Here is an 18,301-nt window from a genome sequence, read left to right as displayed (position 1 = left end):
ATGAAAACAAGTTGGTTAATGCTGAAATATTTATTGTACATACAAAAACTTGAATATAGAGTGACAGTGCACATTGTGATTCTGGCATTTAGAATTTGCACAGATTATACACATAGGTGAATGCCAAGAAACACCAGGTGAGAAATATTTCCATTATAATAGGAAACTAGCTATATTTTACCAGTAATTTGAGGCACTCTCATTTAGGTCAGACTAAAGCAAAGGACACAGGCTGTAAATGTATCTACAGTACTTTTGGCAAATGAAAAATGCAACTTCTCAAAGACTTGGGAAACAAGGGTAGCCATTAACATACTGCTACTAATGACACCATTATAATGACATTGTATAGGACACTACTGTAATCAGATTCCTGTAATTTTTGAAGTGTCACCTTTTAATATCAAGCAGATTTAGCACAATGCAGATGTGCACTGTGTGCTAAAGGACAAAGCATAGTCCAGAGCTTAGAGGGAGTACTCAATAAGGCTCTCGTAACTCCAAAGCACTGGCAACAAGGACTCAAGGAGTCTCACATGATACTTTCAGGATGACAGCATGTTGAAAAAAAAAATTCAGTCATATTGCAGTTCATATGGAAGGGGCATTTAGGTCACAAGGAGAACCCCTCTGGTATCTTATTCAAGTGGATTGCCAATAGCGGCTTAAGTGAAGTGGTTAAATTAGTGACTTGTAAAAAGGAAACAAATACATGGTGTGTAGGGTTCAATTCAGTCTTCCTGGCTGGTTGTCTCAGCCCCTTCACATTTGTGCTCACCATGCTGAGACTCAGCCAACTGGGGGTAAAATGGACCAACCAGCCAGTTTAGTGGTGTGTTGTGGACTAGATAATCCATTACATCATCCAGAGAAGCCTTCATTTTTTGGAGCTGCCCTCTGCTGGTTGTCAGGAGGCCGTCAGACACTTCTCTGAAGGAGGAGGCAGAGTGGAAGTTTTGGTAAATATCTCCAGCCATGGCACCAATACTATGAGTTTTGTCTTGGATGTTCTGTGGCAAGCCTTGCATGCTGGATACCAGGGAGAGACATGTGGTCTGAAGCAGCTGAGACATGTTCCGGGCAATTGCTAGTGTGCGAGATTCAATGTGCTGTGGGGAAAGAGGAGAAAAAAATAAAATAATAAAATCAATAAATAGAACTGTTTGTCCTCATGTACACCAAGGTTCAACTGAAACATTTCTATTAAAATACATCTGTCAAGTGAAGCACAAAAGCTACAGCTATTGGTAAGGTCGAATAGCAGAGTGCTTTTTTTTTTTTTTGTGAGCAAAGACTGCAATAGTTGGGTCAATAGTTGTAATATTTAGAACCTTTCATGGGTTGAAAAGGCTAATGTTTGTTAATGTTACACAACTAATCCAGTGCTCAGTACTACAGTGACATTTCAGACAGTCGAGAGTTTATATTGGGCAATTCAGTGCATTCTTCCTGGAGTTGAAGTTCAAAAGTTAATTTGGCCATCCAAACATTTCTATGAAATTACTGTATATTATATTTGCTCCCAGAACATTAAGGATAAGTGTTGTACATCATTGCTCCTGAGCACCTTTCAAGTACAAATGCAGAAACACCATAATTACCTCAGCACTTTGAGCCTCATCAGTAGCAGACTGTCCTGTGCTTTTCTTCCACTCAACCCATGAGTTGTAGAGTTTCTCTTGAGCATTGTGCATCTTCTGGTTGGCGCTGTGTATATTCTTCCTTGCATACTCGATCTAGAAACAGAAGCCATAACATACGAGGCTTTGCATCACAAGGTACAAGTTCAATTCTCTACAGAGTTGGGGCAGTCTTTGCTCTGACCATGAACAGGAGGAACTTTCTACTGGTGACATATGTAGCTCGCCATAGACTGAAACAAGATGAAGTTTAAATTGGCTGGCAAAATAAGTTCTGAAAAAATAAATACACACACCTGGCGAAAAATCTGACACATTAAATCTATAATCACAGGTGTGCATACCTCAACCACTTGTTTTACTGAATTGGCTGGTAAAGGTTGCAACTGAAATTCTTGCACCTACCAGGTCAACTGTATGATGTAGGTGAGAAATGGCTTCCTCACTTCTGCATTTGACATCCTTGACCCGAGTCAGCGTTTGCTGGTAGGCACGCATGCGAAGTTTTGAAGAGAGTGACCCCAATCGGATGTAGTAGTTGGGCTTCTCTGTTCCCACTTCAAACCCTTCAACATTTGTGGCACCTGGGGGGGGAAGTTGGGGTAAAGTTTGCTTTTAATGGTTTCTATTTAACCCTTTGGGTGCAACAGTAGTGGCAACTTCAGCATGCCTAATTGAGGTTTTTTTTTTTGCAGCTTGGATTACATCTAGAGTTGCCATGGAGAATGGACACGATCTGTCCAGTGAGGAAATTCAGAAATAACCCCATGGTCATGTGACGGCAGTGCTGGAGGGGCATTGGCAGCCTGTCAGAGTTAAGGATGGGGAGGGGGAAATAGGGCTCTGGATTTAGACACTAACACAATGTCTCTTGTTTAGTACGCATATCAGTGAATCTTTTCCCCATCCCAGAACTTATTTACAAGTACACTAGGTGCAGGCCAGAGGAAGGCCAATTGCAGCAACTCTGTAGATGGAGGTTAGAGATAGGTGAAAGTCAAAATCCATTTAGTGGAATTTCCCCAGTACCATTCAAAATCAGTTCTGCGGTGTAAAAATCAGGAGACAGATTGTGCCCGTTTCAAAAACCACCATTGGTTACAATCCACAGATTGGTTTGTCGATAAAACAGAAAAGGCGAATTGCCCTCGCAAGATTCATCTGCAGACCAAAGGAACTGGTCGGTACAAAGCAGTTCCAAGTCTGCTAAAAACTTTGCCCATTTCGAATGGAGGGTAACAGAAGTGATCACACTGTTGTACATCTTGCTGGAATCTGGCTATAACAAAACACTGAGCAGGTTAAAAGTACTTACCCAATTCTTCCTCCGTCAGCGGCAGGTATTGATCCAACAGAGTCTCAGACTTGGTCAGCGCAGTATCAACTCCGCTGCTCACCATCTGCACAACACTGCTTCCCAGGACGGTGTTAATACCGCTATTCACAACAGCCTTTGTCATTTCCACACTTCCATGGACAGCACCTTTTGTTTTATCAACTACCCCTGTAATGCTGTGCATCACTGTGTCTTTGGCACCAGCCAGTGCATCAGATGCATTGGAGATCACCTACAAAAGAGGATAAGATTGCAAGGCAAGTGACAGATCACACGAGGTGACCTTTATCCCTCATCTGCCAAAATGGTCCTATTGCCAAAACAGAGGCTTCAATAAAGTGATCTATTGCATTAAGCCCACTGTTGTACTAGAATACTGCTATAACAAGTGTGGGGCACGGCACTATGAGCCGAGTAGTACTGTTTTAGCAGCTTCAACAATCTGCAATAAGCCACAGTGATAGAGACCAACTGCCTCAGACTGTACATTATCTTTTGCAGCTCATGGATTGTCATATTTGAAAAGTGCCAAGTAGTTTTAATTATTTTCTCATTGACTTACCTTATCAGTAGGTTGATACAGAATAGGCAGCTTCTCTTCAATTTTATCCAGCCCCATGCAAGCATAGTTGTTGGCAAAAGCAACTAGGAGAGGAAAAAAAAAAAAAAAACCTTAGTCTTACACGGATGGCACAACTACATTATACAGCAAGATTGACAAATCCATTGTGAAAGGAAGTAGGGGAAAGATAGTGTAGCATAGACAGCAGGGGAAGTGTCAGACCAAGCTAGTTACTGGGAAATGCTGAAAACTACAAATGTGACATGACTCAGGGAACAAAAAAACCTCAAACTAACCAGGCAGCAATGTTGGACTGAAGAATGCCATAAAGTGGTAGTTAAAGCATTCTGTAATATGATTTTAAGCTATGCATTGCAAGCACCAGAAAGTTTCCAGCCTACTAAGGCACTGAAAATAGTAAATCGCACTATTGAAATTCAAGTCTGGAATGTGTATTACAATACCAGGCCCGCCAACAGGGGGAAAAGGGTGGGCACCTGCCAGATTAAAAAAAACAAAAAAAAAAACACACGTGATTCCCCGTGCGCATGCGCAGAGCCGACGTCCCGGCGCGCATGCATAGGCCAAGCAGGGTGTCCGGCCTGCTGCCTGTGGGCTCACTTCCTTTAACGCTCCCAACGTGGGATGGAGGGGAAGCACTGTGGTGAATCCACACCTGCCAATCCAGCTTCCCCCGCGCGCCTGCCAACCCAGCTTCCCACACGCCCGCCACCAGTAGCCAGCCTCAAAGCCGCCTACCTCCCGTGCCCCCCCTCCCGCAGGGATATCAGGGGCAGGGGGGAGAAGAGCTTCTGGCAGGCAAGGAAGCAGCACCCACCTGGTCAAGGTCACCCACCCGTCTTGTTGAAAATATCAAAATAAACAAATTGCATTGAAATGTTTTTCCGTATTACAAAAAGAAGAAAAGTTAAGTAAAAGTTGTGCTAAAAAAAAAAGAAGATTTGTGGTAGGTGCGCTATGGGTTGGGGGGGGGAGGCACCTCCTTTCATTTGTCCTGGGCCCCATGATTTCTGTTAGCGGCCCTGTACACTACTACCCCATCTGGCTCACTTCCTTACAGAAGTAAGCAACCTCAGATCGTGTTAAGGAAGCTGCAGTCACACCGTTCCAAACAGACCTTTATAATTAATTTCTTTAAAACTGGAACAGATTGTGGATGTCACATTACCATCATGAAAAGCAGTAAGGACAAATCGTGCACAGAAAACATGCCAAGTGGGACAGCACCATCAACTTGAAGCCCAAAGAAACCTTATTTTCGTTCAGGGAGGGAACACTAATGTGTGCGATATGACAGGTCATGGCAAGAGTACAGGTTCACCATACAGAACAAACATGGCAGTTTACACAACATGACATCAATGTCTCACAGACAAGGTCAAACTTACTTTGAGGCTCCAGTTTCTGTATTATAGGCATAGCACTGGTGATGGCCACTGAAGTGATGGTCTTCACACTCTTCTCTGCCACATCACATACAGACATCAAGTAAGGGTGGTTGTCTTTGGTGTTGACATAAGCAGAAGACACCATATTGTAGGTGGAGCTCACCAATGGCAGGTTAACCAACCTGGCCACCACATTCTAGGAACAGAAGGATGGAAACAATGAAACAAAGCTGCATGCAGTGGGATGTTCAGTTTAAAATGCAACTAGTGCCAAGCGTCAGTACAAATGCTCATTAGACAATGTGTCTTTCTGGGGTAGTTCTGATTTTAAGCCAGAAAGGGAAAGAAAGCTATAACAAAGTACCTTTAAGTTACAAGACAAAGAAAAGGAATACTTCAGCCAATGCACATCATACCCACCTGCTGTTGCTCAACTACTGCAGTCATCTTGTCACGTTTGATCTGAAGACAAAATAAAATTAACATTAGATCTCACTAAGAGCACAGATCATATAACTACTGAGATATTACTGAGGAAGCCACTGTCCGTAGCAGAGAATTGTACTGAACCCCAGATTTGAGCCACATGGAGGCTGGGAATAGGGATACAGGAGGTTCTGCAGCCCCCGGGTTTATATATAGTTACATTTTGGAAATGCATGTATAGGACCCCCACCCAAAACTAATGTTCATGCACTACTGCAAGCATGTTTTGGATTGCGCGCCATATTTAAAGGCAACGTGTACTGCTATTCATTCTCTGTGTTGTTGGGAGTGAGAGAGAGAGAGACGCACAGAGCTGGCTGTTTGAACATTTGCATATTGACGGAGAGACTTGTTGTGTATTGGGTGAGCTTTGTCCATTGTTGTTTTGTTTACATCTTTGTCTTGTTTTATATGTGGAAGTGTTTCGTGTGATTGGCTGTACATTTGTTTTCTGTTTTTTGTGAGTGCTGTAAGTATGCCCGCAAAGCGTGGGAAGAGTGATGCTGGTGGGAGTGGTAGTGCTACTCGTGCGAGTACGCGTCAGAGTGAACGTACTGTTCAGGGGAGTGATGTTGCTAGGAGTGCGAGTGCTGTTGCTGGGAGTGCTGTTGCTGCGAGTGGTGTTGCTGGGAGTGTGAGTGCTGTTGCTGGGAGTGTGAGTGCTGTTGCTGGGAGTGTGAGTGCTGTTGCTGGGAGTGGGAGTGCTGTTGCTGGGAGTGCTGGTGCTGGGAGTGGGAGTGCTGCTGGTGGCTCAGTTGCTGAGGGGGTGTCTGGTGGTGGCGTGCTTGCTGGTGGCCAGCTTTTGGAGGCTCTTCCATTGGAAGAAGGAGAGTCCAGTCAGCAGCAGGCAAGCTCTGAGCCTAAACGTGCTCGGAAGAAACGTGTGGAGAAGCCACGTAATCCTCGCTTCAATGACCAAGAAAATAGGGCTCTTGTCACTGGGATTCTGGAGCACTATGACAGTCTCTATGGACATTTAGTAGGTAAGTGTACCTTTCCATTTATTCTTCAAATACATGTGATCCTAGGTCATGTGAGTTTTGTTCATATGCAAATATGGGTACAGAATATCTTTCTATGTTAATTAGTGTGGAAACACAGCTTTTTATCATGCGTTACAAGGACAACAAAACTCAGGCGTACAATTTGCGATAACTGCATACAATATTAATGCAACCTTGCTTACATGTATAGGTTTAGTAGTGAATGCTCATGTGCTTCACATATTACACCTAAAACAGCATGTTTGCTTTCTCTTGGAACAGCTAGCAGTGTAGGAAACTGGTGGTTGTATTATTATTAATTAACGTCATATATTTTGTATGTTTTTCAAGCGCGGACAAGTTCATCAAGCAAAAAAGAAATGTGGGACACAATAGTAATTGGTGTCAATGCGTGTGGGAATCGTGTCAGGATCAAGGAGAATTGTCGCAAGAGATTTGACGATATTAGGTCAAAATTAAAAAAGAAAATACAAGACCAACGCGTGCATGCTACTGGCACTGGAGGTGGGCCGCCACCACAGCGTCTGATATTAACTCCATTGGAGGAGCTGCTTCGGGGAAAATTACTTCCCGTCGTCGTGGAGGGCTTGCCCGGTGACAGGGACATCGGAATGTATCCCTCACAACTTCCACCAGGTGAGAAATATTACTTTACTAGGCGTGTCGTTGCTTACAGTTATTTTAAACATTTCCGCTGCTTTTTATAGTGACTTCCCAATATAAGCATACCTACATCTATATATGTATATGTCTGTTTCTCTCTCTCTCTCTCTCTCTCTCTCTCTCTCTCTCTGTGTGTGTGTGTGTCAAATTAGACATATATGTTGTAGTCTTACTAAAAGCAGTAACTAATATACAACGTTGCATTGCGTGCTCATTTGCATGTGAATTCCCACAATACTTTGCTGCAGTGGAAGCAATTTATGGTGGGCGAAGATGGGGAACAACAGGGTAGCACACATGTGTAACACATGCTAATGAGAAATTATTACTAGCTACTGTTACAGAACATAAATATGTATAATATTAATCTGTATATTATTTATTTAACTCATACAAACACGACATTACTGGCTATTGTAATCATGCATCGAATATATTGCATGCAACGGCCTACAAACATCACTAGCACAAACAAATGGCTACTTGTTTATTAAAAGGTCCATTTTTGCTTTTTGTCATATACAGACAGCATAATGAGGCACACGTAGCATATGTTATGTCATTGTGTTCATAACTTGCACACTTCAGACGACTATTTAGCTCCTCTACCATTGTGTTAAAGCAGCTGCAATGAATATGTCATCACAGCATACACGTCAACAGAGGGGGTGGGTTCAGCACACACCCAAATTACAGGGTCATCTTACGGTCAACTTAGTTCACACCATTTTCACCTGTTTGAAGTAATTGTAAGGTCTGCCTGATTAGGGTTTTTGGGGAAGGGAATACCGTTCTTACAACCTGACTAGCAAAACTGAAGGTAATCACACTCATTTGAAAGCTTCACTCTAGGTACTAAATCAGCCAACAAGTCATTACTTATCAAACCGTACGTCACACATTCGTTCACTCATATCTATAGTTCAACTGATATCAACAACACATTATCACACACTGCATGTGTTGTGTTGTTGAGTGACAGCCACATTCAGGTGTGCCACACTTTCTATTAATGTACCACACATATCCTCTACCAAAAACGATTTTTTTTGCTATATGACCACCTTCATGATAACCATTGTGAATGTTCATCTCATGATACTTATGTACATTATGATACTGATATGACTACACAACAATTTTTTTTTATCTACAAATGTAATCAATTTATCCTAACGCATTACTGCAGAAACATAGTATGTTGTATGTTAGGGAACTCAAAAGTTCTAACTACACAGGCATGTACATTGTTATTACAACTATTTATGTTCACTTTCTCACACACATTTTCTGTTAAGGAACTGATGCTGTTAGTTACTCATAAATAAAGAACATACAATAACTGTTTGTTCAATATTTACACATGTAAATGTACAACTGATGTTATTGTTATATATAGTTGCCCCTGGAGGACATGTGTCACCTGAGACGGAACAAGTGTCTTCACCTGGGTCATGCAGCTCAACACACCTAGAAGGTGGGTGTATGAGGTGGTGGCCATATAATATGTGCACTTCTATATGTTATGTTGTCATGTTCATTATTTGTTTTGCACATGTTCTTTAAATAGGATTACTTAGTGTCAGCGAAAATTAAGTTTAAGACAACATGTATTGTGTTTGTGATGTTAAGTATCATGTAGGAGTTGTGAGTTTAGAACAACTTTTCATTCATTCTTATTTCATACTGAGTCCAAACATTATTCGTAAGTCAAGGTAGTTTTTAATGGGACGTTATACAACGTATGGAAACATGTTAGTTGTTACTTATGACACAGTATAATTACATAGTAAAACAGCAGAGATTAACATGCCATTTCATAATGTGTACATATATTTTTAGAACATGATGATGAAGATGATGATGATGAAGATGAAGATGATGAAGATGCCACCATAGACACAGAAAACCAACCAAGTGACCATGAAGAGGTTCCCATTGAAACAGTTGCACAGCCAATTCGTCCATCAAGTAACACATACGATGCAATAGTAGCTTCAGAGGCAAAAATTGTGGAAGCTGAAAATCGTCGCCATTCTGATCTGATGACAGTGCAGAAAGGATGATTTCACTGCAGGAACAAACGATATCACAATTGGCACATCTCCACAGAGTCTTCATTGAAGTGCCTAAACAAATGCAAAAAATAAACACGTAATTAGAAGCAATGGTTGTGCAGCAAACCCAAGCTAATTATTTGAGAATGACTACTGTACCAAGTTTCCACTTCAACACCTCACAGGCAGGATCTTTACATGCTGGTAATTTTTCACCACATGCATCTGATGTTCATTCCCCAGGTCGGAATGTTACCGGTCAAGTAGCAGACATTTCTGTGCAGGTTCCTGACGACATCCTACCGCTGCCATCTGTAGAAAATCAGGAGCTGACACCTACAAAGGAGGCGACAAAAACAAAAAACCACAAGCAATTACTACTGAGCAGGAAACATGAAACGGACCAACCATGTGTTGTGCACGGTGTACCAACTTGCTCACATGTGTCACTACCCACAAGCCCTGTCGGTGAGTCACTGCCCACAAGCCCTGTCGGTGAGTCACTGCCCACAAGCCCTGTCGGTGAGTCACTGCCCACAAGCCCTGTCCGTGAACAGTCACTGCCCACAAGCCCTGTCCGTGAACAGTCACTGGCCACAAGCCCTGTCCGTGAACAGTCACTGCCCAAAAGCCCTGTCCGTGAACAGTCACTGGCCACAAGCCCTGCCCGTGAAGTGCCAGAGGCCACAAGCCCTGCCCGTGAAGTGCCAGAGGCCACTCAAAGTGGCTCTGTTGTGCCTAAAGTTGTTGCTAAACGAAAAAGGAAAATCCAAGAGACAACAAGCAGGCCTGTTACTCGCTCTCAAAAGGAAAAAAAAAAAAATGTTATAATTCACTAAATATGTCTTTGGCCTTGTTTTGTTGACTTCAGATTATCTAATGAATATTGTATGTATGCTGAAGACCTGTTGTTTCCAAACTTTCAAGTATGTTCTTGTACATGTGAAGTTTTGGAAATGTTAACAGTCCTCATTAATGAATAGTGTTATTAATATTGATGTATTAATCATCTGTTCAGTAATGGTCCACCAGGAGCCAGTTGCTATGTTTACAGAAGCTGCCATTGACTTACCTGCAAAACATTGTATTTGGGTGTGTTACTTGATGTAATCATTGCATGTTAATATTATTCACATGCAATTAAAAACACACATCTATTTAACTGCAAACATCTTTCTTGTCCGTGTACAGCAGGATTAAGTGTAAAACATTACTTACCTTCACCTTGCTTGCCCATTGTAATGTTGTCCTTTAATCATTTATGTGTTCTTGTTTCAAGAACATATCTGTGAATGTATACGAATATATATGTAGTATGTATGGATATATGTACACACACACAGTATATATATATATATATATATATATATATATATATATATATATGTATATATATATATATATATATATATATATATATATATATTGTACTATCTAAACTGGTATAGATGTATTTTCAGAAAACATACACTTCATGCTTCCTTGTGAAAACACAGTATTTTAATAATACAGGCCTAATGTTTGTGAACTATACTAACTGTGAGCCTATAACAGTATTGGACTAAAACAAATGTTTATTACTTAATTCACTCATGTTTATCACCATTTAAATAGGTTTCATACAAGGCCTACTTACTGCCATCAATATGTTCTGTGTACACCTGCATTACAGAGATATTATTGGTTGTAACACTACAGGCCTTCTAAATTAAAAAAAAACCTTGTTTGATGGTAAATCACATTTACCAGACAGGTCAATGCAATAGGCCATAACAAATTTTAAGCCTCTATTATTTAAACCTTTAAATAAATCACACCAATATAAAAATCCCTCTTTACATATAAACCCTTAAATATTGTAATATACACACACATTAAAAGTTTGGTTTTACTGACATTATATATATATATATATATATATATATATATATATATATATTTATGAGAGATATATATATATATATCTACATATACACATGTACTTAAACTCTGATGCAGACAGGGAGTTAACCAGACTTTCAAATAAATTTCTGTGTCTATGTGAAAAAAAAAATATTTACTTTTGCAGGTGTGTGTGTATTTCATTATATGGCTGTGTAAGCACTATTTTCATAAAGTGGACAATGTTTTTTTTCCTCAACCCACAATGTTTCTTAATTAAAAGTCTACAAATGTTTTGAGAAAGTAGATAAAAGTTGCTACATGTTGATCACTCAAATGGCTATCAGAAACCACAAATGTGAAACCAATTATTTCTAGACCTACAATTGGTCCTTGAAACAAGGAGTACAAGTTGAAACATTGTGTGACCTTGAAAAGGAAAGACACAAAATAGTTAGCATTTGAACCATTTCATTATTATGAGCAAAGAACATAGAACTGCACACATCATTTCTGATACTCTGCAATGGCTGATGATTTATGGAGAAATATGCAACCACACAAGGGGTACAAACTGATGATTGCAGAAGCAATTGTGTCCAGTCCGGACCAGAAAGCCAACGTGGGACAAATCTATGATTTGATTAGAGCAAAGTATCCTTATTACCAAGAACCTGGGCGTGCGCGAAATTTTAAATCCTCAGTAAGATTCACTTTATCAACTAATGACTGTTTTGAACGTGTGCAGGATAAGCTACAAGAAAGGTATGGTTTTTGGAAGATTGCTAAGGAAAAACAATTCACCGTGGAAGACGGCACACATATTGTGCTAAATGGCATATTTATTCCTAATGCCAATAGCAATGGATCTGCTACTACTGTTCCGTGTGAATCGATACCTGCTGCAATATCTGCACCCTCCATTGCTGAAACACACATTCTACAAGAACATAACTACTATGATTTTGTACAAAGCCTTTCTGCTACAAACGCATTCGAATGGGTACCCGAAGAAATGAACCTACCTCCGGACCAATTGTTTGAAGAAAGCAGTGGCGATTCCTATGAGCGCTTCATGGAGGAGATGTGTGTCATACAGGATTCAGCGTTTGGGTCAACCGTGGATGCAAATGCCTTGGTTTTCTGGAGCGACCAGTTGCAGGCAGACGAAGTGTTACTTCTACAAGAATGGTAAATATAACAATCGTTATGCGTTGACTCAGCGTTAAAAGTTTTTTTTTTTGTAACCACCATTTTGACTTTAAATGCGTGGATACAGCGTAACATTGCAGACTGCATAACATGTAGCGATCACAAACACATTGTTTCCTATTAAAATATAGTTGAACCTGAAAGAGTAGTACACATTGCTCACGGAATAAATATATGTACTTTCCTATCCCTTTAAACATATTATAAACATGTTACCATAACTGTAACACACACCTGTTTTGTTATCATGCAACATCTACAAAAAACAAACCGGGTCGACCACGTATGACGTGGGACCCTTGTCATGTGCCAAGGCGTCCTTAAAAAGGATTACGGATGTAAGTCCCGCCCCCAAGCGACGTTCGCGCGTCAAAGCCTATTGGCTGTGTTGTTTTGTTATAGTTACGGTAACTGCACTGTGTCATGCGTGCGCCTCAGTGTTTGTGGGCGTACACTGGGCGTTAGCCGAATGTTAATTGAGTGGGAGGAGTGTTTGCGTGCGCTTCACGCTGGCTTAACATGACGTCACACGTATTGCATTTGCGCATTGTGTTATCGGCCATGCTTTCTGTCCACACACGTCTGTTTAAAAAGAATACAGATGTACTCGTTTAGAACGAATGTAGTTTCGCCTTCATTGTATTTGAAATAAATATTTAATGGTTAATGCTATTTTCAACATGTATTGAACGCACAACGTACGCATTGCTTTGCGCATGCGCTAACAGTTAGTCGACCCAAGCGTGAAGTGCGTGCGCACACTAAGATGTGCGCGCACATCTTTCAGTATAAAGGCAACGTTAATTTCATATACATAGTTATGCCTGCTACTAATTTAATTAACCATTACATTATGATGTACACTTGTAGTTCTAACATATAAGTGACTGACGTGTGTATCTACACAATCATATAGAGCTGTGTAACGCGTTGTCACTGATACATATATAGTAAGGTGCCATCTTTGACCATCATGTGTTTGCTGTATTTCAGAGATGTCGGGGAAGATACAATCGGATCAATGTATGATTTCAGAAGAGTCTACCTTTATATGAGATGATTGTGAGGAGGAGCCACCGACTACTATACTACATATGGAACTAATTTTATATTGCTTGCAGCGCTTATTAACAAACAATTAAAAATGTGATACCCTTATGCCTATATTGCATAAGCACTTAATTAACATAATGATGTTGCAAAAGAGTGCAGCTAGAAATTTCCTTGAGTGTTCTTTAATTACTACTAACATTTTATGCCATGGTGTGTTTTATATATAACAACCATTCCCACTCTGCTAACACATTTGTGTATTCTATTGTGTAATGGAACGTATGACTGTCGAAACTATGTAACAATAATAATAATAATAATAATAATAATATGAGCATGTTCTTGTATAGCGCTGCTAGTTGTACGCAGCGCTTTACAGACACATTTTTCAGGCTCAGGTCCCTGGCCCGTGGAGCTTACAATTTATTTTTTGCCGCCTGAGGCACAGGGAGATAAAGTGACTTGCCCAAGGTCACAAGGAGCCGACACCGGGAATTGAACCAGACTCCCCTGCTTCAAACTCTCAGTGCCAGTGTGTGTCTTTACTCACTGAGCCACTCCTTCTCCCAATGTAAAGGACACTTACAACCAACTAGCCATTTATAGTTAAAAAATCTCTTGTTACATGGGTATGTTGATTAAATGGTTTGGGACTGTAGCAAATAATGTTATTGGCAAGATGTTGTGGTCCCCTACAATGCATGATGTTCTGAATATTACATCAACATCATGTAATGAAGTACGTTTATGTGTATATTTCATGTACCAAACTAACTATAGTTTACTGTGTTTATTAAACGTTCAACACATACATACTACAGTCAATATGATGATATAAGCTACCATAATAAACCTGCTGTTATCATTTGTCGGTGTTATACATGAATCATACACAAATTGATACAGACACAAACAGTTGTCTTAAAAAGTGTACCTATGCTAATGTGCACGTGATTGACGTTTATATTTTGAGAATACTTGATCATTATCATCATGATAATGATGAAGTGACGTCAATGACATTCCAAATATATTACCAACATTGTCATTGTGGGAAATTAGAAAAGCAAAATTACAGTAAAATTTTTGACACAATTGTGGTTTTGTTTACACTTTGACACTTGTTACATGTAGGTCACATCAACACACGTGTGACTTATACATACACATGTGACACATTTTAATTAATGTTGACAAATAATTTGTAGCATTAATAATCACCTACATTGCTAAATATAAGATGTACCACGCATTGTTGTGATTACAGGTATTCATGCATGGAGTGTTATGATCAGTCAATTGCATCCGTGATGAATTAGCTCCCGTAAGTAAACAAATAAGTACAGTTATCCCCTTCTCTCCAAACACCTCTATATTACATTAATGGAATTTATAAGGGAACATACTTTAAATGTGATGAAATGGGAGTAATCATTTTCTAATACAATGAACATGAAACCTCAATAGTAGCAAAATGCATGTACATGATACATAAAGTACATATATGTAACATTTTTCTTTGAACCAATATGTTGGGTTTTTACTTCAAAAAATTATACGAATATTGAGGTAGGCACATCTTATGCCAGATGTCAGCAAATATACATACCATGAACAGTCATACTGGATATATACCTATAATGCAAAGGAACAATATATAAATTGCAAACATTGACATGCCATCTTCAGTACCGTAAGCAACACAGCAAAGTGTGTATTTGGTGTTAAATGTGCAACACCATGTATATTTAATCACATTCAAAATGTAAAGCAGCCTGGTGTACACATCATATGGATGTACATGTTACACTGCACCAATAACATTGTATGTAAGCATACTGCAAGAATGAATGACTATGCCCATACTATGTGTATTGTGTTAGCATAAGGAACAACACAATGCTAAAATATTACTGCTTTGTTACCCCAGTTGTATTCACATACACACAACTAATGTACAATTGAAGAGGGATTATATAACCTGTGCAACAATAACATACTGCTGCCACATCCCTTTGTGCACACAGCAGAGAAAAGAAAGGTGTGCAACCCATATTCATCTGTGTCCTAACAGAAGGTTATATAAAGAAACATTCTTGTTAATATAACATAATTAATCTATAAAAGTAGTACTAGGACCATATATGTTTTTACTTACAAGAAAAAAAGGAATTGATGAGATTCTGGCGTGTCTGGCCACCACTGGCTGTTTGTTCATTTTCAGCAGCTACATGGGTTGGATGCTCGTCTACCAAAGGCTCAGCTAGGTCTGATTGTACATTGTGCCTGAGTGCAACATTGTGCAAAATGCAACAGGCAAGGATAATATCAGACACTTTTTGAGGCTTGTATAGAAGAGCCCCACCAGTTCTGTCCAGACACCTAAATCTGGTCTTGAGTAGGCCAAATGTCCTCTCTATAACAGATCTTGTAGAGATATGGGCTGCATTGTACCTCTCCTCTGCTTCAGTTTGAGGGTTTAGCACCGGAGTCAATAGCCACGGCCTAATTCCGTATCCTGAGTCACCTATAATGAATGGAGCACACATAAGCTTACATTAGTGATAAGATTCTACAATGCCAACATTCCTAAAGAAAAATGTGTTTTGTGTTAGAACATCTAAATCTGTACTCACCCAGCAGCTAACCATGTTCAAAATGTCCCTCTTCGAACGCATGGAAGACTGAAGAGTTCCTCAGGATAGAGGAATCGTGACTGGAACCAGGGAATTTGGGTACCACATGCATTATCCTCATCGTGGCATCACATACCACCTGTACATTAAGTGAATGGTAGTGCTTACGATTGCGGTAAACATGCTCACTCTGACTAGGTGCAATCAAAGCAACATGTGTGCAATCGATTGCACCCAGCACACATGGTATCCCTGCTATATTATAAAAGCCAGTCCTGACTTCCAGCCACTCTGTCGCCTCTGTAGGAAAATGAATATAATTCCTAGCGCGTCTATTGAGTGCATAGAGAAACTGGGTAAAGGCCCGCGAGAATGTAGATTGCGAGACCTCGCCCACTATGCCCACAGTTGTCTGGAATGACGCGGAAGCAAGATAATGTAATGAGCACAGCATTTTAACAAGCCCAGGGACTGCACGACCTCTGGCTGTCACAAAATCTAAATCTCCCCTTATCTCCTCATAAAGAGATAAGATTGCTGCTGAACTCAAACGATAGCGACTTACTATCTCCTCCTCACTCATCCCATCTAACAGGGTTCTCTCCCTGTACACACGCGGACGAGGCACAACTTGTCTCCTCTGTCTTCTCCTCTGATCTCCTGTCCCTCTACCTCTCCCTCGGCCTGTCCCTCTCCCTGTCCCTGTCGTATCCGCGTGCCTGTCCCTGTCACTGTCCCTGCCTCTGTCCCTCCCTTGCCCTATGTCATTCTCTTGATCAGCAAGCATGTCATGGAAAAGAATGTTCCTCCGTCTCCTAAACAATCGCAACATTTTTAAATAAGTAGCTGTGAATGAGCAGGTAATGGGCGTCCTTTAAATAGGTATGTGATGATGTCAGGTGACATAGTAAAATGCAAGGTGTTACATTAACATATTAAAGTACTTCTGTTCCAAGCTGTCTGCACTTGATCTTAGAAGTATTTGTTCTGTGTATTCTGCATGGAATCATGATATTTGACAATGATGTGACGTGAAGCTTTGTACAAACATTGCTTTAAAAAACTTAATTTAATGTGCAATGCATGTAACACTTCTGAACGCAACAGTCAGTCATGTAATTAGACAAAAAGCCTGAGATTGACGTGGAAAATGTTTGCTGCAACATGTGTAATTAGCCATGTTATTGTCACATGTTGACAACAATGAATTGTCGTGTGCATATGCATGCATTTCTGTAATGAGGATAGTTGCTATAGAATCAGTTTGAAAGGTGTCACAATGATTAATTACTGTACATGTGTGTAGAAGTTAGGTTGAAGTGCTTGTAATGCAACGTTTACAATGTAAACATGCAATGTGATTGAGTGTCCAATAAGTGACGTCATGAAAAAGGGAGGACCCAAAACTACATGTAAACATGAGAAGAAAGATGTACATGAAGGTTTCAAGATGTGTTACACATTACAAGCATTGTGTAATGTAAAGCAACATGAATATACGGTGTATGTGTTAGATGTGTGACATGTGTAACATCATATAAATAATTGTCGCTCAGTTCAGTAAAATGTGTGATATGTGTGAGGTTCTCCTTTAAGAGTTGAGTATACGATTTTCCCTTGACATGATGAGTAATGTGACCCGCAAATGATGAAAACATCTAAAAGTACAATGTTATGCAAATAATACACGTCAGCTGTGACACAATGCAGGGAATGCCCCCCACACTGTAATGCAAATCACCTTTGTATTGTGAGCAATGAAACGTAAACAGTACTATACTGTTACACGTCCCCGCTCCATTGACTCCATTAATGTACAGAAGATTTTTTTTTTCTAAGTGCCGTTCCGGCAGCCTTAGCGATCGTTCTCCCCTCCAACTTGCCAACTTTAGTTGGCGGGAGAAATTGGCCATAACATCTCAATTTCCTAGTGCCGATCAGCCCCGATAAGCTGATTTTGGTACTTGAATCCAGCCGATTTAAAAAAGTGTCGATCAGTGCCGAAAACAGGCTTATCGGCAGCCGACTGGCCATAACAAAATTATCGGCTACGAAACCTGCCGAAATCAAGCACTTATCGGCGCTTACTGAATCTCAAACCCAATTTTGGCTATAAAATGCCGAAAAAATCCTTATCAACGCTTACTGCATGAGGCCCTAAATCTGTCAGTGGTGATATTGGATACCGAGGCTTGAGCCTCATTACTCCAAGTTCTCTTGTTGAGTGTATTGTCGCACTCTTTAGGAAGCTTCTTGATCTGTGTTACTTGCCACAGTTGAGTTGGTTTCACAGGGTCAGCGCTGTGATGGGTCGTGGGTAGCGGTCAAATGGGTTTGCAGAGATCGCAGCAAGCTTCTTGAT

At 40.3% G+C, this 18,301-nt stretch overlaps 2 protein-coding genes across 2 annotated transcripts in view; one reads left to right on the top strand and one right to left on the bottom strand.

The window, feature by feature from the left end:
- Positions 1–18,301, top strand: part of LOC142492387 (perilipin-2-like) — a 447,955-nt gene that overhangs the window by 254,082 nt on the left and 175,572 nt on the right. The window lies entirely within an intron of this gene.
- Positions 16–5,461, bottom strand: LOC142492335 (perilipin-2-like). The gene is made up of 7 exons (XM_075594988.1): positions 5,368–5,461; positions 4,948–5,143; positions 3,539–3,621; positions 2,956–3,208; positions 2,046–2,224; positions 1,602–1,736; positions 16–1,109 (listed from the first exon to the last, which is right to left on the bottom strand). The coding sequence occupies exons 1-7, from the start codon at positions 5,431–5,433 to the stop codon at positions 732–734; spliced, it is 1,290 nt and encodes a 429-aa protein (XP_075451103.1). The 5' UTR covers positions 5,434–5,461; the 3' UTR covers positions 16–731.

The sequence above is a fragment of the Ascaphus truei genome, chromosome 1 (genome assembly GCF_040206685.1).
Source record: "Ascaphus truei isolate aAscTru1 chromosome 1, aAscTru1.hap1, whole genome shotgun sequence".
Taxonomy (NCBI): domain Eukaryota; kingdom Metazoa; phylum Chordata; class Amphibia; order Anura; family Ascaphidae; genus Ascaphus; species Ascaphus truei.
Note: the sequence above shows the minus strand (reverse complement) of the source record. Positions and strands in the feature narration are given on the sequence as shown.